The sequence below is a fragment of the Camponotus vicinus genome, unplaced genomic scaffold (genome assembly GCF_025532165.1).
Source record: "Camponotus vicinus isolate PSW18456_S1 unplaced genomic scaffold, iyCamVici1.0 SCAF_14, whole genome shotgun sequence".
NCBI lineage: Eukaryota > Metazoa > Arthropoda > Insecta > Hymenoptera > Formicidae > Camponotus > Camponotus vicinus.
In genome coordinates, this window is record NW_028141950.1 from 745,529 (window position 1) to 770,439 (window position 24,911).

A 24,911-nucleotide genomic window follows, 5' to 3' on the forward strand; every position below is an offset into this window, starting at 1 on the left:
ATATTTTTTACATATGTTGAAGATGATCCAAATCGGGAGTCGAAATGTTCGATTAAATTTTTTATTTAATAAATTATATAATGCTCTTGTCATACTACTGGTTCTCTCTTTTCGCCGTTTTTATATTAAAAACATATAAATTTTTAAATAATGTTCGCATAATATTTTTGAATCGCATCGCTGTCATCAAGAATTGTACCACATTTTGAGTTATTTATTTTTAATTGGGTTTGGTTACCTTATTTAAGAAATTTACTCAGGAGATTGGATTTTGTTTGTACGTTAAATTTTATCGCTTCAGTCGGGGATTTTATAAATTGTTTAGCGAAAATCGGTAGACATATTTAATCAATTTATAATTTAAAAATTTTAATTCGAATTTTATTGATATTATTTGATGAAATATGATATATTTTTGGAATAAAATGCGATATACATTTATTATATATTTATCAAACATTAACTGTCATCACTAGCTTGAGTGTATTCGTCGAACATTTCCACGCTGCAGATTCGTTCTATTTGGAATCACGAGCTTTTATTCATCCCGAAGTTTCTTGCAACGATTGTACTTTCGCCTTGCAACTCCTCCCTTAATGGATTTTTCGGAATAAGAAAGGCAAGATCTCATTGTACCTCGATCTCATTTTCTCATTCCTAAAAACATGAGTGAGAAACTGTATTTATATTGTTGAAACTCGCAGTGCAACTTTATCGTTATCTCTCACAAAATGATTTTAAAGATTTGTAATTAACCGATATCGACTTCAACAAATGATTTTAACTTTTTGTTCAGCGGTTTATGGCTTCGAAAATTCAATCAATTGAAACGTTCCGCTTTCCGAGTTGTCTGTTCATTGTTAGTTCGAATGCATCGAGCAATTTAACGATGGGACGAATTTCAATCCTGTAAGCTGTCATTTGTTATTCTCTAATGATCTGTGATTCTTGCTGACACAGCTAGAACTCGGGGACTTTATCCTACAAAACCTATAATTTCTAGATTCTACGAGAGTTATAGAGAAATGCACGACGTAGATATCGATAATATCTCAAATTATACAAGTTAATCTGTACACTGAGAACAAATCTGGTTACATTAATTAGAAATCTGGTAGATTCAACCAGTATATCTGGAAAATGGACGAATCAATCAATCAATTCCTTTAGGAATTACCAGATGAGCATGATTAATTTATTCCTGTTAAATTTCCCAAATTTTCTGGGTAATAATATTATATTTACAAAGAAAATGACATCACTATGTCCATGTTTAATTAATATAACAAGAAGTTTTATAGATCCAACTAGAAAATACTAACCAAATGCTTGTAGTAAATTGTATTAAACATTCTAGTTATAAAAAATCGAGTTTTATCGTGACTAGAAATTTTGATTGGTTTAACCAAAATGGCTTCTATCAGATACGTCTTGTTGATACAATCAAACGATTTTTCTCAGTGTAGAAGCTAATTAACGCAGATATTTAAAACTCATTCACTGAGACTTATCGTAAATGAGTTATGCGACAAATTACGAAATTATTGGATTTGTTTTCTCTCTCTCTTCATTAAAATTCGACGCAGTTCGTTTTTTTTTCAAGAAAAAGATGTATTCTTTCGAATAACTTATTTTGCTCGAATATATTGTATATTTGTACTTGTACTCCTGGACAAAATTATGCGTTAATTTTGTCCAGGAGTATAGATTATTCTTGATTCAGAAACTCGTTTTATTCTCGTCTTCGGAATTTGCCTCTCACATATGCACGCTCGTTTCGAAATATATTATCTGTCATTGTTAAATCGGAAAATTACAAAAGATTGCAAATGTTTTGCGGATAAAGAGACGTGCAGTAGCAATCGTAATAGCGACATCAAGGCATTATCACTCGCATATCTAGGACAATCACATGTTATTTTTGAATCAACCGTACGCTGCATTGTGCGACACATTCATATGCATCGCTCAAATGCATCACGTGCGACCGCAAACATGTGCATTGTATGTATACGTATTTAGTATAAACTTCTATGAAATTTGCATACAAATCGATAAAGTCATTACTTTATGATTGAAATCGATTTTGCTTGATTTCATCGCTTCAAACTTCATCGATGTTTCGAGTCTGGACGCACATGAAGCTCTAAATAAATTTGCGTAAATAAAAAATTATTAAATCAAGAATCGAAGTTTATCGATTCAAAATTTCCGATGGAGAAAATCGCAAAAATATGATCGTTATCGATTGCTTATTTGTTTGAACGGTCGATCGTTTTAATCGAAATTTCCTGCTAGTTTACACGTTGTACTAAGACGGATAAAAAGAGGGGCTGATAAACCTCCTTGACTGAATTAACGAAGATTAATTAATCAAGGAAGGAAATATTACGCTTGAGATACACAATCTGCGTTTAATAAAATTGATCAAAGCATGGATAAACTCTCTAAAGAAGAAAATGCACAAGCACATTATGCACGTTAATCCTCCTTCTGTGAGATAATAACGAATATATTATCCTCGCTTCACTATTTCATTCTTGGGTAACATTTATTTGATACTGTTATATATTAATTTCATATATGTGCTTTTGCTGTGCGACATATTTTCTACTTAAATGATGAACAACAAGATCACCGTATCGCATAGCCTATTCGTGGCATACATACAACGTGTAGGTACCAACCATTCAGCCTCACTCGATGTAAAGTGGTATATCCTACCGAGCGGAACAAATTGCCACATTGTACGTGCGTTTCACTGTCATTTGTTAGAAAGCTACATTGCCCAGATGCAATCTTTTCTCTTTGATAAAAAGCGTGCATGAACCTCAAGTATATTCAAAGAATCTTCGATTAATTTCAGTTTAAGTCATTAACATTTATTTTAAATTTAATTTATCAAATTTATTCTAATTTAACGCGCAAATTTACTTTAACTTTGATAGAAAAAAGTCTAAAATTAACAGTTAAAATAAATTTTATTTTTTACATTTATATGTGTGATTTTTATTTATAGATTTTTAAGAGTCAAGAGGCACAAACCAAGTAAATATATTGTTTTCTATTCAAAGTTTGACATTGTCAAAATTATAAGTTACTATTGGTAGTTTTACTTTTTTGAAATTTAAAATTTAGAGCTATCCACAAAAATTTTGAGTCCTCGAGAACAGGATCATAAATTCGTCTTTAGACCATAGGATGAGGATGAGATAGTGTCGTTTCGACAACGAAGCGATAAACGTGGGAGCTCGTTTTCGACGATAACGACGATGTTTTGCATTTTCCATACACGAAGATAGTGAGTTCTTTTTTTCTTGTCCCTTTAATCTTGTAATGCACGGCCGAGATTGCAAAAAGTTCGGGAAGGACGAATGGAGCTGATAACGGTAATTGTTCCGCCGGATCTGTGAACAGGTCGCGGTGATAGTTTTACTAGTAGTTCGCTCTGAATCGAGTCCATTTATATCGAAGAGGATAAGTGCTCGTCTCATTCTCTTTGCATTTTCAAGCGAGAGCAATTTAGACGATTTAATATTATATAAAAAAATTCAGCTTCATAAATTAATCTGTCGTCGGAATTAAAGAATCATGGATTTCGATTATATTGATTTCTTTTTTTTTTTCTTTTTTTTTAGCGACAGAATCGTCTCTTCGAAATTCTTTATTTAAAATGATATTAATCGTCTCTTCGAAATTCTTTATTTAAAATGATATTGATCGTCTCTTTGAAATTCTTTATTTAAAATGATATTAATCGTCTATTCGAAATTCTTTATTTAAAATGATATTAATTCTCAACTGAGTTTGACACATTTTAAAAATATATAAAATCGCACTACCAAAAATAATTTATTTAGAGTTGATACATATCGTACAAATTTGAAATACTGAAAAAGTTTAAAGCAGTGAAATCCAACTAGAATTGATTGATTATAAAATAATTACTTTATTATGATTGACATATATATTTATACCGACGTAATCGATACGTAATCGATTGTTTGCGAGCTTAACACATTCTCCAAATAATTTTGAAAATTTGAAACTATATTTGAAAGAGTACGTAATTATTAATAAATGATCGAAAAATATTGAACAAATAAATTAAAAGTGAAATTGTTTATTTTGCTAATTAATAATTATAACTAAAAATTAAATCTAAAAATTATAACTAAAAATTTAATCTAAAAATTAAATTAAAAACTAAATCTAAAAATTATACATCTCTCATTTTTTTCGCTTTTCAGATATTTCTATAGGCATCATATTCTACGGTATAATTAGTATTAATAATTAGGAATTTGGCACAAATAAATAAATCAAAATTAAATGAAAATTGGCATAAGCCACAGCGCGATAGTTGAGGCGTAGAGGAAGGACCAACACTTCCTTCTTATTGATTGTTGTTATAACTAGTAGATTGTTGATATAATTAGTGTTTCTGGATCGTAATTATGTATATAGATACCGTCATATACGACGAAAAGGGTCAGTTTGTTGAGCATAAAGGATAATGTCTGTTGATTGCTTGGTTTAGCGCCTTTAACCCTTGATCGCTTGACTTTGCATTAACCGAGGTCTCGGTGTAATCAGCCGTTAAGCTATCTCTACCATATTAGACTCTATATCCGTGTTAAGATTACATCTAAATAGGCATCATGCGGCTCTTTCCCACCTTCCTGAAAATTGCCTGAGAAACAGATTGCTACTTAAATAGTAGTTAAACACTGACATTGAATTCTAATCACTCCCAGGTCCGCGTGATGTAGTCGAATTCGAGATGATTTCCGGAAGGGGCTACCTTTCCCTTTTTTTTAATCTCTTTTTAATGGCCAAGCGTATGATTGGCAAACTGGCAACATGAGACTGGGCGACAATCATCATCAACCATTACCGGAAACTGGCGCTTTCCGTCGGGTGGCCGCTGCTCCGACTAAATATCGATCCTTGAATGTTCCGCACGAGCAACACGTGTACCAGCCAGTCGACCAACGGCCGACCAAGCTAACCAACCAGGTCAACGTCGAGCACCAAGTATCGTTTGGCACTCGCACACACGTTTCTCTCTCTCTCTCTCTCCCCCCCCCTTTCTCTCTCTCTCTCTTTCTCTCTGCTCCAGATAAATAATACATGCGTCTCCGCCGGAAACGCGCGGTCAAGTCGCTTTCGATGTCTTCGCGGTCAGGTGACATCGATGACTTCCTTCGGGAACTGAAAAGCTAACGAGTGCAGTGGCGCGGAAATTAGATTACTACATGTGCGCCACAGAATGGCTTCTAATCTCACATACATTGTTATATTTCACAATATTATACCTTGTTTTTAATAACATATTCGCTGGAGAAAGAGTTAGCGATTAATAATTAGCTAGATTGTATGTCTTGATGACTGATTACGAAGTAATGATTGAACAAGCTCTGACATAATCGATCGGTCCGCATATTTGGAAGACGTCAAAATTCTTTTTGATGTTATTAATAAAGATAAAATTCTATTCTTTTTGATGTTATTAATAAAGATAAAATTCTACTCTGTTTCTATTCACCAATCTTTCTCGTATCATGCGAAGAAAGGAATGTTCGAGACGATTAGAGACGGGAGTAAAACCATTCCGAGTAATCAAGATAAGTGCATCCTATGCACCGCTACAGATATGTAAATCGTATACGAGCCTTTAAAGCGTTTGTCGCCGGTCTGATTACAGTTCACGACATGCTTGCCGCAGTAGTGAATCCAGACATTTTAAAGCCCAAGATGAAATCTTCGTGTTTGCGAGGAATTGTATCAATCTTTTCGAGATGTAAGACGTGCCGAATTTTAAGGAACGTTTGTCACACTAAAAGATTGCTGCTAATAATCCGCGAAATAGGAAAATATATTTTTCATTCCTGAAAACGTCATGTCGATATCATATGCATTTATCGCGCGGCTGACTATTCGCAGACCATAACTACTCGCGCAGCCAGAAATCATTTACTGGTACTATATTAGTGCAGTTTTTTTCTACGAAAGTCAATGAAAAAAGTAGAAATAAGTAAAAAATGTTAATTAAACATCACATATCGTAAATATCGTTCGTTACACAGAAAAAAAGGACATTCTTATTTTGAAAATATCTTTAGCTTTGATATGAAAATCTTGAAATGAGATTAATTTTATTGCGTTAATTAAAGAAAAATATAATTGCTTGAATAATTGTTTGCTTGACTGAAGCCATTTTATATAGTTCAATCAAGAAAAATATATTCTTATGATTTAATTTTTTTGAATAGAAAAGAAACAATGTTAGATAGAAAATAACATTTTTAAATCAAAGATTATAATTTTCTTAAAGTAGAATTAAATAATTATAAATATTCTCGAGATGACAATTACAATATTAAAATAAGATGTAATATTGTTAGACTATAAGATATATTAAAATAAGATATAATATTGATAGACTATAATATTGTTAAAATTTAAAATTATTAAATTCTTCTACGAATATTATAAATTATTGCGTACATACGAAACAATGAACGCATTAATTTAAGTATATAAGTTTTGATTTGACACTTAATTTTTTCTGTGTAAAATTTAAATTTTATATACTTTATTAGAGAGAATGAGAGAAATTTTTAATTGTAAATCGAGATTAAGGTGACGAGTATAGAAACAGTATAGTATAGAGACACGTGCTATTGGCATGCTCCTATCATAATCTTGTCCATGGATCGCACGGTATCAACGCCGGTATTCGTTTCCGTTTGGCGCGTGTTTACGAGCATCCCTATCGAGGTTTCCGGACGCGATGCCAAACGGGCCGCGCGGTTAGGAAGTTATCCGTCGACGCGAATCTCGTTGTCCGCGTTTTCTAATACGATAGCATCGATCCGCATCCACTTGGAACGCGCGTCCCACCGGAACACGATGCGTGACGTGACGTGACGCGCACCTCGGGGAGACACATGGAATGTGCCTTTTATGCGATGCATCGCATTAAAGCATCCCGACTCTAAGGCACTCGAAAAGCTGCTTTTTTCCACGATAGTCAAGTATGCAGGATGATTTATACGAGGATGAGATGCGCATCTCGAGATGGGAGGAGGAATGGAAGCTGGATTGCGTAACATAAAAGACAGGAATATCACGTTATTTATGAACTCGATTCTCTCTGTGAAAAGATTTTTTGCTACGATACACTGTACCTTTTTTGTTCGTCGTTACATCATTTCGAGTAATTAATTCAATAAAGAATAACTTGATCAATCAAAATGCATGTTAGCATCGGAATTGGATTAATTAGCAATATACAAGCAATTGGATTAATTAAGCATGAAACGCGAGTTCTTTTTAATTCAGATTATTGTAGTTTATTCCAATTTCTTTCTTTTATTGAAATTCCATCGTTGGATTTTTTTTCAGTCAAAACGATACAAATTTATCATCTTTTCGCCGACAAAATTCGCATTTTTTTTTTTTAATAAAACTCGAATTATCTGAAACGCTTTGAAAACATTTGGATCTAAAATTTTTTATTCTAATGAAAAGAAAAAATACATCTTCGAACGTTTCAACCTCGGAGGAAGTGGTTAACAAATTAACGCTCTGAGCAGAAAGTAATCAGATCGCGTGCTAACTTTAAAATTATCCCGCGAACCATCGCTTAAATTCGCAGATATTCCACCGACGTGCGCTATTATCTACGAATGCTGAAACGATTCATTAATAATTACTGGTTGACCCACTGCCGCTTTTGGAGACTGCGCTGTTTTAGCGTGTTGCTTAAGCGCTATATCCAATGAAGCGCCGTTGTTGGGTCTTTCTGCGATTCACTATAAGCGTTAATAAAACGATATAAAATTCCTCCTTTATAATTTAATTTTATAATTTAATTTTATTGACATAATCATTGATTTACGCAAATTTAAATTGTTCAAAGATAACTCACTTATATACTTGTCCTTTCTCTTTCTCTCCTTCCTTTAAATCACTATAATGTCAGTCACACAAATGTATAAATAGAGTAAAATATGTATGAAAATAGAGTGAAAGAGCTAAACTAGATGGTAAAATCTTTTCTGTATGAATGTGTGAATTCTAGTTGGAATCTAATTATAGAATTACTAAAGACTAGAGATAAGAAAGAGAGAGAACTTTAAGTGAACAAAAAACTGTAGAAATATATTTTTATCATTTTAAGTATATTTTACAATTTTACAACTATTCGAGATATGATCGGAAATTTAAATCGAATTTGAACGATGTAAAAATGAGGGTACATTATCGAAAATATTTTAAGAAATGTATTTCAGAAAGTATCTCTGTCCAAATATACTGACTATTAGTTTCACTTAATATAAACTCGATTATTTACTTATTTTCACAAAAATATCTGGTTTGCAACAATATTAATAAAATGGTCAATATCGAAAATAATTACACAAACGCAACAAGTTTATTAGCTTTATTGTATTTATTTAATAGGAATTATGTTTCTTGTCATGTGTCTGTAAAACTGCACGAGTCATTAATTTAAAATAAATGATGTGCAATATATGGTCTGTTTGATAGATACATAGAGTTTTAGTAACGGGCGCTGATCTTCTCACTAAATTGACCTAAATTTATTATAGTCCCCGAGCGGAGCAAGCCTTTAGGGTTCATGCCTATAATTCTCTATATTCTAAATTTTATCAAAGAAACCTTTTATACATATTTTATACACGTATAGGATATTTAAACATATCAATTATGAAGATATGGTAAGAAAATTTCCGTTAATTTCGATTAACACAAGAGAGAATTTAGATTTAAAAAATTCCAGATTCAAGTCACATTATTAAACATTTATATTTGTGTTTCAGACATTTTGCGTGGTGTCCAAGAGGTTTCGCAAGAACTATATCCATAGGTTTACAGCGACCAATAGTTGGTTCATCTTCTCTCCGTGGAATTGTGTGCGACGGTTCTGTATCTTCCTAAGTACGAATCAGTACTTTGATTACGTGGTCATGACTACTATACTTCTTAATTGCGTCTTCCTGGCCATGACCGAAACCATCGAGGAAGCAGAGTGAGTATAAATTAGTATCTCATGATTATGCAACAGCAGCGATTAGTCGATTAGCGATAAACTATTACTGAATGAATCTGTGTTTGTTTATAATTTCAACGTAAAATCACATAATTGCATTTCTTTGAAAATGGAAACGGGTATTTTTTCAATAAGCTTGAAATTAATTTTTTTTTGCAACAACTTGATTAAAATTCATTTTTTGTTTTTAACTTTTTGATTTTCAATATTTAAATTTAATTTTTTAATATTTAATTTAAATATTTTAGTAACTACATAACAATGATATGTTACCATAGAATACCGTTATTAACATATATAAAATAATGTATAAAATAATATATAAAATATTGCAATGCATTATATATTTAAAAGATCATTCTTCATTTTTTCTCTTATTTTTTTCCGTGTAATATTTTTTTAACATTATATTTTTCTAATACTTTTTAAATATCTCGACAATTATCAATCAATTTGTATAATAAATAACTTTTTATTGAAAATATAATATTGATAACAAATTTCAACATTGTCATTGTGCTTGTCACTCTTAAATGTAAACTTGAATTGGACTTTAATCAAATTTTTATCAGTTAATCGGAATCCCTGCATTCGAAGAGTTAATGGCGAGGTTTGACGAGTTCTCTTTAAACATGCATAACTCTGGCCTTCATTTCACATATGTTCACTTAGCATGTAATCCTCTTAAGCTAAGTATTCTCTAGCGAGTAACTCGCGACAGTTCTCGTCGTCGACTGCGGATAGCAATTCGTTTAACGTCGGCTTCCGCCGAATATGTCCCGCGGTAATTTTCCGCAACTGCAGCCTCAACCGCGAAAGCGTGTCAAATTAACGAGCTTTTAGGGTGGTGATTAAATGATCTGTTCAAAGTTCACCTCGGCAAGTTAATTGACCTTACTAGATTAAAGATGAAATTTTTATATATGCATATTTTATACAAGCAGATAATTTATAATTTATACACTGAGAAAAATCGTTTGATTACCAACAAGATGTATCTGATAGAAGGCATTTTGATTAAACTAAGAATTTCTAATTATCACGATAAAACTTGATTTTTTATAACTAGAACATTTAATAGACTTTACTATGAGAATTTGGTTCATATTTTCTAGTTGGATCTATAAAACTTCTTGTTATATTAACTAAACATGAACACAGTGATGCCATTTTCTTTGTAAATTTAATATTATTATCAAGAAAATTTGGTAAATTTAACAGGAAGTAATTAATCATATTCGTCTGGTAATTCCTAAAAGAATTCTGATTCATCCATTTTCCAACAGACATACTAGTTGAATCTATCAGGTTTTTAATTAATGCAACCAGATTTTTTTCTTGCAGTCATTTTTTTATTAATATTCCGAAGAAAGAGAAAAAATGTTAAATTTAAAATTTATTTCAAACAATAAAGTTACGATCAAAGTAGCATCGTTTAATAATGCCATTGCATTATTTTGATCATTCCTGAGTGAGACAATAATACGGGAAACATATCGAAATCGATAAACTTGATGAGCATGCATGCGAAATGTTCATTAAAGTCGTTCGAGTCGCGCAAACTACGCGAGAGGAGAGCACCTCATCTCGCGTCGCACAAAAGCGAAAATAAAGGCGGACCGCATCGCGGTTATTCCATGCCCTCGGAGCCGGAATGCAGGCTGCGAGATGCACGGCGGTGCATCCGTGTAGATATGGAATGCCGCAGGGCGCAACGTCCGAGATACGCGGATGGAGATTTAAAGATTTGCTCTCTTTCTCTCTCCTTTTCTCCTTTTATGCTATGCACATCTCCGCATCTCGATCTTTCGAATTGGACTAAAATTCTTTGCCGGCACGAACGAAGATCGAGAAGAAGCGGAGAAGAAAAATTAGCAAGGGAAATTTTCATCCTTGACGCCAATCACAATTAATTGCAAACTAGTCAGAATTATTAAATTAATAAATTGAATTTTCCTTTATAAGCAGATAGCATTTTTAGTATCCAGTAGATTCCAAAAATGCAACTAGAATTTCTCTTGTGTGATAGCCTATGCATAATGTTTTAACATATGTAACAGCATGATTCATGGGTTTTTTTATGAAATTATTATTCCATTTATAAACATGATGTTTTGTATTATTTTGAGAAAGTTAAATTAATTACTAGCAATCTATGTTTGTAACACCCTTGACATGATTGATACATGTGGTTACACGAGACGAGATGATTTATGTTGGCCTGGGCCTGTAATTTAAAATATATTGTTTAATCACATAAAACATTGTCTTATGCGTATCTGTTATAATTAATAGATATAATTAATGCTTATTTTTATTTTTATAAATATACATCCTTTCTTCAAGATTAAAAAAAGAAAATCAACATAATTTGTTGCTCATACGTTGCTATTGCTCGAATATCAGAATAAAAGATGACGCGTAATTATATATATGTATATTAAAACAGCAGCTTTTTTATATCGAAAACATTGCTTATAAAAATTAAATAAATTTCTGAAAAATAATAAAATTCTAAAGAAGCATAATATGATAGACTAAATCCAAGGAAATTAATAACAATAAAATTTGACAGTTTGCATAACATTTCTGTATAACATTCTGTATAACATTCTGTATAACATTTTGACCTTTTGATAACAATATTGGTGTCGGTAACAAACGCTAACGTTGATCCGATGTTTGCAATAATACACGCGTTCGTGATGTTTCTCATGTTCCAGATATATCTTCCTAGCCATATACACGGTGGAAATGGTGGTAAAATCAATAGCGAAGGGATTTATACTGAACAAGTACACTTATCTGCGGAATCCATGGAATTGGTTGGACTTCGTGGTGATTACCAGCGGATACGCGACTATTGGGATGGAAGTCGGGAATCTGGCCGGTCTCAGGACGTTCAGGGTGTTGAGAGCACTTAAGACTGTATCCATTATGCCAGGTAATGTAGCGAATCAGAAGCATATAATTTCCGACTTACTCTGATTGCTTTCATTTCACTTGGGAAAAAATTCAGCATGAAAAAAATTTAATCATTGTTCTTTCGAAAAGAAAAAATCCTCTTGAGAAAATTAATCTCTTTAAGCTAAAAAAAAGTCATTATCGTATCTTTAGATCAATATACACAATTTATATAATTAGTTTACATAATTAAACATAAAAGTAACAGAGAAACAATCAGCTTCTCTTCCTGAAATAAAATATGTATCGAATATTGCATATCTGTCGGGTGTACATCGATTATACAAATGACGTATAATATTAGATATCATTGCGTTGCGTTAAATGAACGCGTTTGATATATCAGACACATATTAATCAACTGTAAAATAAACCGAATCGCTTCGTATTAATTCGAGCTTTAAATCAAACCCGCATTTACGTACGTTTCGCTGAAATAAGCATAAATGATAGCTTTAGAACTAAAAATCGTTCAATTTCATGCGGTACATTGTGATTTATCCTGTTAATCCATTTGCGTGACAGCAACTAAATGACAGCAACGGAATTCATAATATTCCTTGCAACGCAATTTATTATCTAGATATTTACATTTTCTTTGGACATTATTATCTTTATAAAATTGTACCGTATTAATAGAATCCATTCAATCTCCTTTGATCGAAATTATAATATTTGGCAACAAAAAATTCACACATCGCTCTTAATAACGTGTTAATAATTAAACGCGTTATAATTAAAATAATTTATTTTGTCATCGTGGAATTGCGTATTAATATTTGCGTGAAAATATTCACATCGATTTCTCGGATAACGAATCGTTTTTACCGCTCAATTATTCATCCCTTGCAATATTCAGACGCATTTTAATCTCGCGGTCGCATTTATCATGCATAAAACACATACATTGTAAATTTGCAATGGTATTACATTAAAAGGAATTGCAAAGCGCGCTAGAAGCTCGTAAGCCCTCACGCTCGTCATTTGCAGCTGTTAGAAACTTACAATCCTCGATCAATTGCATAATCCGCGATCAAGTAACAAGCCACAGTGACCGATGGTACGATGTATTTGACTCGCAGAAGATTGAAAAATACTCTTTGATTGACAGCTTGCGCTTAAAATAAAACATATGTATGTATATGTATGTATGCATGTTGTGTGAATATTTTAAATGGCTCCATTTTTATCTTTGATTTACTGATCAGACAAACCTCGAATTTACAGAGCGTATATCGGAGAGAAATTTTTATCTTTACATTCGTTTTTTGACATTTTTGCAGAATGAAAAATTACTTCGAAATGAAGACGCGTAGCGATTTTAAATCGAGCGAAACTTCATTGTTTCGAAATAACAAAACATGTTAGAAAACAGGAAAATGCTACAAAGTGAGCTCAGCCGAATTAAAGAGATGAAAAAGTGTAATGAGAAGCTATGAGCTGTAGAAAAATAAGTTTGTAGTTGACCACTCGACCGGATGAAATACAAAGTAGTTAAGATAGCATGTTACAAGCGGATTTAAGTTTCCACAAAAGGGACGGATGACATACACAACATCGGTCGACTGTTTACGGAGACCGACAAACTTTGATCAACTGACAAACTCGAACAGAGAATGTGTCTCTCAGTAGGTCTAAGGATAGCCACGGATTATTCTAGATATCATCAAGATTAGTTTGCATCTATCATATGTTATTAATGGCGATTTAGCTTGATAGTTCGTTTTCTGCCGCTTTCGAAAAAAAAGTATCGCAAAAATGCACAAATATATACGATATCCGATTAGCATCAAATGTATAGGTTGACGAAACGAAAGGTTTTTTTTTTTTTTTTCACGGATATCGGTTTTTACTAACTCATCGCACGATTTATTGATTTGACTGCGGAAAGCTTTTCCCTCGTATATTTTAAAATATTATATATTTAGAAAACACAAAAACAGATAACAATAATTCTTTCTGAATATATTTATTTTTAAAAAATACGCTAAAAAAATTTATCTTATTGATTAAGTATGTATTTCTCTATTTTATTATTATATACAAAATTATATATCAAAATTTACGATTGAAATTATCGCTTGAGAAAAGATTTAACAAATGCAAATTAAGATTTATAGGCGATAGATATTCTATATAATACTCGCATTATTATCTAAATCTTTTACCCAAATTTTCAATTTTCTCTCTTATATAAATCGCATTCTTCTTAGTTTTTGACTGTATGAGAACATGATTGATTATTCCGTGCAGATTGCATTCATATGAACTGTCAAAGAATTTTTAATGAAGACATTCTCTACTGATTTAATCTCAAGAATTTTTATTCGTATTTAACAGAATATATCGTCAATTAAAAGTAATCTTTGCTTTGTGCAAGACACAAACCGACAACAATAGAGGCCGCAGAGCAATACGCTTGTACTTACCCAAGAGAAAAAGTCTCTTAAAGACCAATGAATGAATGCCCCGCTAACGATACATTGGAGCGAAACCGATGAATGCTGCAGCTGAGTCAATAGGTCAATGGGAGAATTTCTTAAGCAAAATCGCCGACTGTGCAATCTTCGGTTAACCATGATTTACTTTCAATGAGCTGATATTAATAATCGCGCTTGTTTTCTTTAATTTTCAATTAAATATTAATAGTTACGTCAAACGTGCAATCACTACTATTCACATGGATTTTTTAATGAATTTAAAAGTTCGATAAAAAGATCATCACTTTTGTCGCGAATTTTTAATCATTATATTAAAAAATGTTTTATACTGATTTATAATTAAATAAATTATAATTAAATAAAAGGCAAGGTCTTCTTAATTAAATAGAGAACATGAATTATAATTTGTGTTGTTATTATATGTTACAGGTCTAAAGACTATCATCAACGCACTGTTACACAGCTTCAAGCAACTTGCCGAAGTAATGACACTGACGATTTTCTGCCTGATGGTTTTTGCACTGTTCGCTTTGCAGGTTTATATGGGGGAACTTAGAAATAAATGCGTGAGGCAGCAAGAGCCAAACACCACGCAAATCGATTGGATTGAGTAAGTTATTTTCATTTATCGCTTGCATAAAATTTATATCCAGTTAATTACGAATTTATTTTAATCTAAGAATATATATATTTTAAAACCCTGAAAAACATTTTTAATTCGTTCTTTCTCTCTGTCGACCAATGACGCGAAATATCTCGTGCCTAAAAGTGTGATTTTAATATAAAAAAAACCTTTAAATAAAAAAAAAATACGTTTATACGTTTATATTTTCATGCTTTATAAAAGATATTATTTAGTTAATTTAATTTTTGTTTGTCTCATAATTTTTATTTGTATCGAACAGTGATTGAAGAGAAGATAATTGATTTGATAAATTGATTGCCTCTTCCCACAAAAATGCACAGAAACGCGGAGAAAGGTGATGGAAATGTGTGTTAGTTCTCTCGTTTTAAATCTCCGGAGATCGCGGGCTTGCAAGAACGCTAACGGAATTTTCGTGTCGCCAACAGGTGGACTTGGAACTCATCCAATTGGGCGGTCAATGAGGACGAGGAGCCAATCATCTGCGGCAATGTAACCGGCGCCAGGTTAGTGTTCCTCTATTTAATTTCACTTCAGGTAAGCTAATTTGAGACGCTATCTCGTATCGAGACAAGTGCTACACATCAAGACAAGAACTAGTCGGGGTTTCACCCTTGCGAAAAGACTGCAGAGAAGGAGAGAGCGAGAAAAATTAAGTATTTGCCCGATACTTTCTCGAGTCGATGTGTCTATCCTGTAGCGAAATTTGCCAAACTTTTCAATGTCACGTCCGGTTTTCGATATTTGAAAAATCTATGGTTCGTCGGCGAAAATTTTCTACCATGCTACATAAAATTTTATTTGAAGTGAAATAAAATATCCGTGAAGAGAGAGCTAACTTTAATTTAAACTTTTAAAATTTTGAATTGTTTTAGAAAGAAAATGAGAATATGTATGAAAATAGAACGAGGACAAAATAGTATAATTTTTAAAACTTTTTATATCTTTTGATCCTAAAATCTTAGAATAAAAAATTGCAATTTCTCGATCAATTTTCTAATAGCAAAATATCTTTTTTTTTATTTATAAACTTTGTAACAAAAACCATAATACTTGTTTTTGCGTTTCGCTGAAACATAAATCATTTATCAAGTGTCGACAATTATATAGAATCTTCGACAAACTGTGACGGATAATTGCTAACGATTTGTGTTATTAATCACTTGTCACGTTTGCCATGTAATCACGTAGACATATTTCCATCATGGCATCCGATTATTATACCTGATTGCCTTCGCGGTATTGCAGTTTGTTCGAAGTTTATCTCGCACACTTTGACGAAGCGTACGAGCGTGCTCCTCCATATTTATCGATTTGCGGCAGCATCCATTCCCCAAATGATTACACCAGCCGCACGTATGCGCGACGGAATTCGGCTCGTATAAATAAGTTTGCAAAAGCTTTACTACTTTACGTGGCGCACGAGCTTTACGACGTACTTTTGGTGCGCTGTATTCCGCGGGAGGGAAAGTAGGCTTTTTATTGGATCGATATGTTCGAAGCTGAAGGTTTCTTTGCACTTTCAACAAGACATTCCTATAAGAAATTCAGCGAAGCGTATGAAGATATTACACTTACAACAATCTCGCTACGCGAATATTGTATTTAACAGATTTTGTAGAAAATATCGATTCTTTTTTTTATTGTAACGCAGACAATCGTTTGACACTTAAGATAGTATCTTAAATATTTAGATTTTATAGCAACATGAAGAAATGTCTTTTTCGCGAAAAGGACATATTTTTCTTCAGCCGAAAAACTTTGAAAAAATACAATAACGCAAAATATATAGTTACAGAATTTTATGTTTTAATTTGCAAAAAATAATTAAGACTTTTAAATTATTTTCAACGAGTGTGGAGTAGTCGATAGTCGCGCAGACTATAACGTGAAAAAGCTCGACGTAAAGCTCTTAGTAAAGGCTGCGGCAAAGTAATATTTCCGCACTTGATAATGATAGTGCAGCAGACTCGAAACGTTCTCACGGATATTGCGATGTCGGCGATGTAGGTCTTTACCTATTTTCCAGGCACTGTAACGAAAGCTACACTTGTCTCTGCGTTGGCCCTAATCCAAACCACGGTTACACCAACTTCGATAATTTCCTCTGGTCAATGCTCACCACCTTCCAACTGATTACTTTGGATTACTGGGAGGATGTCTACAACAAGGTCATCTCATCTAAGAGATTTTGTCTAGCCTACGAATATAAATGCAAACTGCAGTAAAATTCGGTTTCGTATTTTTTAATTTTTTTAACTCATCTTTTTGTTGAGAGATCTAAATCTAGATAAATAACATTGAAAAATTTTTTAAAGATCTTTCTTTTTTTTGGATTAGCAATTATACTTAGAAAATTAAAAGAGAGAAGAATTTTTAATAAAAACAACTATCAAATTTCATGAGAATGTGAAAACAAAATGGAAATTTGAAACTTTTAAATTTAAATAAATTCTCTGGAAAAATATCAATATAAATAAATTCCCTGGAAAAATAATCACATTATATTTGTTACATTCTGTATAGCTATGAATGCGTTGTCGGGATGATAAATAACGTGTTTTGCGGCACAGGTGTTGTCGGCGTGCGGACCTATTAGCGTCTCGTTCTTCACGGTGGTTGTATTCTTTGGATCATTTTATCTGCTAAACTTAATGCTGGCCGTCGTGGCGTTGAGTTATGAAGAGGAAGCCGAGATTACAAACGAGGTGTGCACTCTATTTCAAATCTTGATGAATATACACATTATTTTTTTTTCTTCTCTTTTTAAAGCTATAAGTTAAACGACACGTTATTTCAAAAAATATATAAAATATATGTCTCATTTTTACGATAATCAATAATTAAAAATAATTATAAAAAATTGCGAAATCTAATTTGTTGATAGTATTTTATATTTTTGCAACTTTATCAAAATTGTTTTTGTGCGACAGGAACGAAGGAAAGACTTGACGGATCATCGTGAGGATTCGACGTTTAGTTTCGACCCGTCAAAGATCAACATTAAGACTTTAACGAAAGATAAACAGAAGAGGATAGACGCCCGTAAAGGCGTATTGCTCAGCAGTTACACGAGAAAAAAGACGCGTAGAAGAAAACGTGGAAGGAGCAGCGCCGGTCAGGAGAAAAACGGTGGTGCTCGCAGCAGGTTTTTATATCTATATTTATGACTGACTCTTTTCCGCAGCTTGATTTGTTCATCGTTACGAGATATTCGCAACGAGTTAGAGTCGACGATTAAGAGTCATGAATGAAATGGAATTTTTAATCTTATTTAAATCATATGTAATTGTATATAATCGGGAAAAATAAGATAATATGACTAGATATATTTTTAATGCTTATTTTTATGTTTAAAATTGCAGCATTTATTTTTCTCTTTCTCTATTTCTAAGAAAACATGAGTTATATTAGGTAACAATTATATAAAATAAATGTTTTTAATATGTTATTTAAAAGTTTGGAAAAGTACAATTTTTTATCTCTGAAGTTTTGCATTAATGAGAAAGTTGAGAAACATAGATTTTGCATGATATAAATTTGCCTCGTTTTAATTTAAAAAAATAATTAAAATATTAGAATATTCGTTTTCATACACGTATATAAGAGTATAGTTGGAAATAAAAAGTTACAGCAGGTACAACGAAACTTAATCTTATTTCTGTCAGCATCTACCCGCTAAAAGTATTAGATCCTTTTATGCGTTAATCTCATACACAGAAAAGTAATTTCTATCCCTGGTACATGTAGCTCGCTATGAAGTCGTTAAACTGTAGGGAGTTTGTTCCAAAAAGATAGAAAAAAAGAAACATCATAAACACCCTCATTTTCAAGGAACTGTAATAAAAGTGAGGAAGGAAAACGAGCTTGCCTGCAATCTTAGGACAGTAAGCCATATCGTATGGAAGGCACATTTCGACAAATTTTGTACAATGTATATTAAAATTTTCACTATTCATCTGTGAACTTTTTTATTAACTTGCAGTTCTTTTTTTTTTATTTAACAAAAATTTTATCAAATTATTAAAAATGTCATTTTTCTTTTGATAAAATTATTTAATTATTTCAAAGCAAAATATAATTTTAATAACAATCTTGTTAGATTTAAATTGCCTTGGAAAACGAGATATAAAGAACAAAACTTTATCATTTATTTGCGCCTGTAAATATTAATTCACCAATTGCATTTGTTTGTCATAAAATTGTCGATTTAAATTATTCGTTTGATATTTTTGTTGGAGAAAACTTCCGAATTGATTAAAGAAACTAGATAAAAAGAATAATTAATGCGCATTCAGTTTTTTAATAATTTTATTCTAATATCACAACGAAAAACTTATATCATAAGAGAATCAAAACAAGGCAAATTATTTAGATTCATATAAAAAATTACTTGTGTGATATGAATAGTGCAATATTTTTTAACTTATATATAGTTAATATCTTATAATAAAATTTATCTTGTTTAACATTTGCCCTTTATAATTCATTGCATATTTTTCCTAATCTTTTAATATATCCATCAATAAGTTAATAGCAATAAATTTTATATTTTCCTTCGAACAAGCTGTATATATATGTATGATTTTGGTAATGTCTTCTACGAATTGAAATGACCTGACGTAGATAGTGCCTGATATTCCCATGGTTAATGTCGCTCATTACTAAAAGCATCGATTTCACTGCTTGAACTTGGCTGTACCTCTCTGCAATCCCGAGACTAATTAGTTTAATGTTTCGAATAATCGTTAATTTGTGCAGCAAGATACGAGCTCTTTAAAAATTAGAATCTATTCGATCGTACTTTATCAGTTCGGAATTTGTACATTCTTTTTATAAATATGGAAACTTAAAATAATTAATTACAATACATCACAACATAAAGATTAAGGAAATATTATAATTTTAGTTTTTAATTCCTGGAACGCATACGTACTTGCGTAGCAAACCAACTATTTGCATTTTCATAAAATTTCAATTTCTCTCGTCTAGACTTCGCTCTGTGGGATTGCACGTTCTCCCTCGACGACGAATTGCTGAATTCATCCTGAAGTATGACGGGAACTACGTTGCAGGTCTGTGACACCCAGCCCGAGTCCGAGTCCTAGGCACTCCAATGTACGACCCTCCCACTTGCCGCTCCAGAATGTCAGTCCTAGACCACCGGAGCCTAATACGGTGCACCGGCTGGCGCCGAACCGGGGCATGCTGCACTCCAGACAGGCCAGCAATAATAGTAACCAGCAATCGTCGCTAGACGACTCGGGGGTGGTGGACGACCACGATGGCGACGATGTCACATCGGCCGAGGAGCAGCACGACAAACGTGAATCACGGGAGCATCGCGCCGAGAGATCGCAGGAGAAGTCTCCGAGGGAGCACGGCAGGACTCAACAGGCCCAATCTCAACCGCATCTGGAATGCCCACCAGCGCCGGTTACCGTATCGGTGAGGACTGGTAACCGGGAGATTCGGGTGCTCAAGTGCAACGGAGTCAAAACCAAGAAACATATGTACGCGCTGCCGCCAGAGTACCTGTCGCACATTGTAGTTTTAGGTGAGCAGAAACTAACTATGTTGACTGCAGTTGTTTATTGAAACAATACACATTTGTGTAACTGAATTAACATGTTAAAATGATTTTCCCTTAATTGAAATAATACGGAGGAAATATCTTATTGATCTTATTTGTTCAGTATTGTAAAAAATTGTGATTTAATTAATTAAAATTTTTTTTTTTTTTTCCTTCAGTATTGAATATTCAAAAGTTGTAATATATAATACTCGCTGCATATATGTTTATTGAAATTACATTCGTCATTATTATATTAGTAAAATTCTAATTAATTTGCCGTCAAAACTTTTTTACCTAACTATATATTTGTTCAAAATCACATGAAACTTGCTTTGTTAAAATTGCACAACTTATGGTTTAATTAATTAAAATGTTGAATATTTAAGCTTGCAATAGATAATATTGGCCGCATGTACTGCATTATTTATTCAAACAATATTGGTTATAACACACTGTGAATTAATAAAATTTTCAAATATATATTCTGCAAAAGAAAAAGAAGAGAAAAACATTATAGTTTTATCCATTGTAATATTTTTCAATTTAGAATATCGGAACTTTTTTAACATGTATATATTAATAAAGTTGTAAATAAACTAACATGGATATACGATATATGATTTACAGATGATCTTCCAGATAGAAACTGCGATAAATGTATTCAATGCTGCGTAGATTACGAAGGATGGCTACGATTTCAAAACTGCCTATATAAGGTAAATTACCACTATTAACTATAATATCCTTTTTTTTTAATCTTAAGCAAAGAAAAGAAGATTCTCAAGGGATTTTGCATTTGTTAATAAATGACTATCAATTACCGCCGTATTTAAGTAAAACATATTTAACTAGTTTTGCATTTTTATAAAATAGTTTTCCATGCCACGTAATCGTATTGACATTTGTCGCATTAATATTTGAAGAAACGCATACAATAATGATCTCCCTTTAATTTTTTTTTAACTTTAATTTTAAATTTAAGTTTATATTTTTAACTTTAATTATACAAAAAAGGAAATCATATATACGAATTTAAATAATATTATATGGAGGCATTAAAATGAATCATTTCAAGGTGGTGAGAGATCCCTTGTTCGAGCTAATGATCACCCTCTGCATCGTCCTAAACACCGGTTTCCTGGCACTGGAGCATCATGGTATGAGCGAGTCAATACGGCAAGCGCTTAACATCGGCAACAAAGTGTTCACCAGCATTTTCACATTCGAATGCTTCCTGAAACTCTTAGCGCTAAGCAAGGACTTTTTCAACAACGGCTGGAATAACTTCGATTTGATCATCGTTTCCGCATCGCTTATCGATTTAACATTCGAGCTGGTAGACGGTTTATCAGTGATACGTGGTCTCAGGCTACTTCGCGTTCTGAAGCTTGCGCAGTCTTGGACGACTATGAAGGTTCTCCTGAGCATCATTATTTCAACGATCGGCGCGCTCGGTAATCTAACCTTCGTGCTGGTGATTGTAATTTACATATTTGCTGTGATCGGCATGCAGTTGTTTAGTAAGGATTATACACTAGACAAGTTTTACCCGGATCCAGTGCCACGTTGGAACTTCAACGATTTCTTCCATTCGTTCATGATGATATTCCGTATTCTATGCGGCGAATGGATCGAGCCGCTATGGGATTGTATGCGCGCAGAGAGAGACGAAGGGGCAAGCACATGCTTCGCCATCTTCCTACCGGCTTTAGTGATGGGCAACTTCATGGTCCTCAACCTCTTCTTGGCGTTGCTGCTCAATAGTTTTAATTCCGAGGAGCTAAAGCAGAAAAAGGAGGAAGTCGGCGAAGAATCGAAGCTCGCGCGATCGTTTGATCGTATACGGTCAATCGTACGCAAGCAGAAACATCGCAAGGAGAATTCCGAGAATGAAAAGAACATTCGGCTGGAGCAGATTGTCCGCGAGGTGATGGACAAGTCGGATAAGGAGAAATACGCGATCCAAGAGACCGTGCTGAGCCTTCCCAAAGACAATATTTACAATAGGTCGTATCAGGAGAGTCTTAATCAGCCGATCTTCACGTACGATCCGATTTATCGTCAGGCCACTCTCACCACCTACAGCCAGAGCAGCCAGGAGATAGTTAAGGAAAATAAGAAGTTGACTGAGAAGGGCAACAATAACGAGACCAATCCTGAGGAAAGTATAGAGTTGGAAGTGCTCAAAGACACTAACAAGACAGATGAAGAGGTGGCCATGTTGCCAGAACAGAACCCTCCTGCGCGGAAAGATGGCATAGAGAAACGTCCATGGCACGCTCTCGTAAGTTACGTAGACGAACTCACAGTCGGAGGTAGAAGAGACAGTAAAGGAAGATACATCGACGGGATGGGCTCGTTTCCGGGATTCGGCAGGAATAGGGAACACAAGGAGCCGCTCGATTGCTTTCCCCAGCACTTTTATCAAAAGTAAGGAAGATATTTTTCTATTTTCTTCTTTATTCATATCGAGTTCAAATTTTTTTAATAAAATATATACGCTAAAATTAATTATTTATGATAAACTTTAAAAATCACATCGAGATTAATATTTTAATACCTATGAAGAGACGAATTTAGAATTTATTAATTTGCTAATTTACTTGCGTATATGCGATCTTTCTAAATATTTCAATTACAATTAGATAATATTCAATATATATACGATTGTGTTTAGGTGTAGCTGTATTAATCGTTGCCTCGCCACGGATATCGGCAAAAAGTGGATAAGAATTCGTACGGCCGTCCTGTCGGTGGTGGATACACCGTCGTTCGAATGGATGATATTAATTCTAATTTTCGCATCTTCCATAACGCTGTGCTTCGAGGATATCTACTTGGATGACAATCCTTCTTTAAAATATATTCTCTACTGGACCAATCTTGTCTTCTGCGTAATTTTCAGCGTCGAGATGCTCTTGAAATGGCTAGCCCTAGGCTTCTGTAAATACTTCACCAGTTTCTGGACAATCTTGGATTTTATAATTGTTTTCGTAAGTATGATCCTTGCATTCGATCCATAAAGTAAAATACAAAAACATTGCGTGCAAGCGCGCGTGTGTATCATTGTAGCATGAGTTGTATTTGTCAATTTCCTTGCTTGTCTTACGTCAGACGTATTTGTATTCAGAGTGAGCCACTTAATTTTATTGAATAAATAGCTTACAGTTTTAATTGCTAACAAATTTGTTCATTATATACATATACTATTGGATGACGCATAGAATAATTAATATAGGTATCCTTTTTTCTTAAAGACTTATAACGATGATTTAAGAGCTTTATAAATTTTTTTAATTCAACAGTACCTTGAGAGCTATTGTTTGCACTGAAAATTATAATAATTATTTTATGTATTTTTATATACTGAAATGGTTCACCCTGTATACATATGATAAGATGAAAATAATTGAGAGCATTGAATGAAATATGCGTGATAATTGTTTTGTTGTGAACATTGTTTCCGTATTCCTTGTCTTTACATGTTTTATGTGTGGCCCCGTGGATCCAGGTACGTTGAAAATTAATGTTTTAGTATCCATTTGTACTGTGTCGATTAGAAATATGATATTAGCATAAATGCATGTTTCATGTATATTGTTTTTAATCGTATACGGATTAGTAGGTGGGTTAACAATTCAAGTCGTTCATGCACGAAAGAGATCTAATAAATTGGTAAAAAAGAAAAGGAAAAAAATATTCTGCTAAAAAAATAATGATATTTTCTGGTTTCTGATAAGTCGCATTATTTTTATTTCCCTAAATCCTTAAACTTTGATTTTTACGTCTATTCAAAATTTAAATGATACACGTATTTCTTTCAAAAATTATACATGATACCTTATATAAAAAGTATGTAACTAATTTCTATCTAAAAATCGAATGTGCGAAAAATGTTCGATGTCATATAAGTTTTAACTTTATAACTAAGAAATAATTCAATTTTTTAATTTTGGACACACCAGAAAATATATTGAAATTATTCGTATATATCTCCATAGAAGGAACTGAAAATAGATAACAGCTTATTTTTTCATGCATATGTAATGTCAATCTTGCTTAATCAACGTGCTTCAAATTTGATTTTCTGCACAGCTTATTATTTATAATTCTTTGCATAAAATTTCCAATATTTAACTATATTTATCCGTAATCTAGTTATACACAATATTGAAATTAAAATCTATTGATTACATATTATATAGA

General features: G+C 32.8%; 1 protein-coding gene across 11 annotated transcripts in view; it reads left to right on the forward strand.

The window, feature by feature from the left end:
• LOC145965389 (sodium channel protein 60E) overlaps positions 1-24,911 on the forward strand; it is an 84,282-nt gene that overhangs the window by 42,512 nt on the left and 16,859 nt on the right. For 9 of the 11 annotated variants that reach the window (XM_083088892.1, XM_083088894.1, XM_083088886.1 and 6 more), the window contains 11 exons: positions 8,853-9,061; positions 11,806-12,026; positions 14,917-15,097; positions 15,559-15,636; positions 17,160-17,301; positions 17,704-17,838; positions 18,064-18,278; positions 20,206-20,687; positions 21,333-21,421; positions 21,781-23,135; positions 23,383-23,698. In XM_083088892.1, the coding sequence (XP_082945018.1) occupies positions 8,853-9,061; positions 11,806-12,026; positions 14,917-15,097; positions 15,559-15,636; positions 17,160-17,301; positions 17,704-17,838; positions 18,064-18,278; positions 20,206-20,687; positions 21,333-21,421; positions 21,781-23,135; positions 23,383-23,698 (3,423 nt within the window). Of the gene's footprint in view, positions 1-8,852; positions 9,062-11,805; positions 12,027-14,916; positions 15,098-15,558; positions 15,637-17,159; positions 17,302-17,703; positions 17,839-18,063; positions 18,279-20,122; positions 20,688-21,332; positions 21,422-21,780; positions 23,136-23,382; positions 23,699-24,911 lie in introns of those variants that run through there. The other 2 variants (XM_083088890.1, XM_083088895.1) reach the window with 2 other exon arrangements.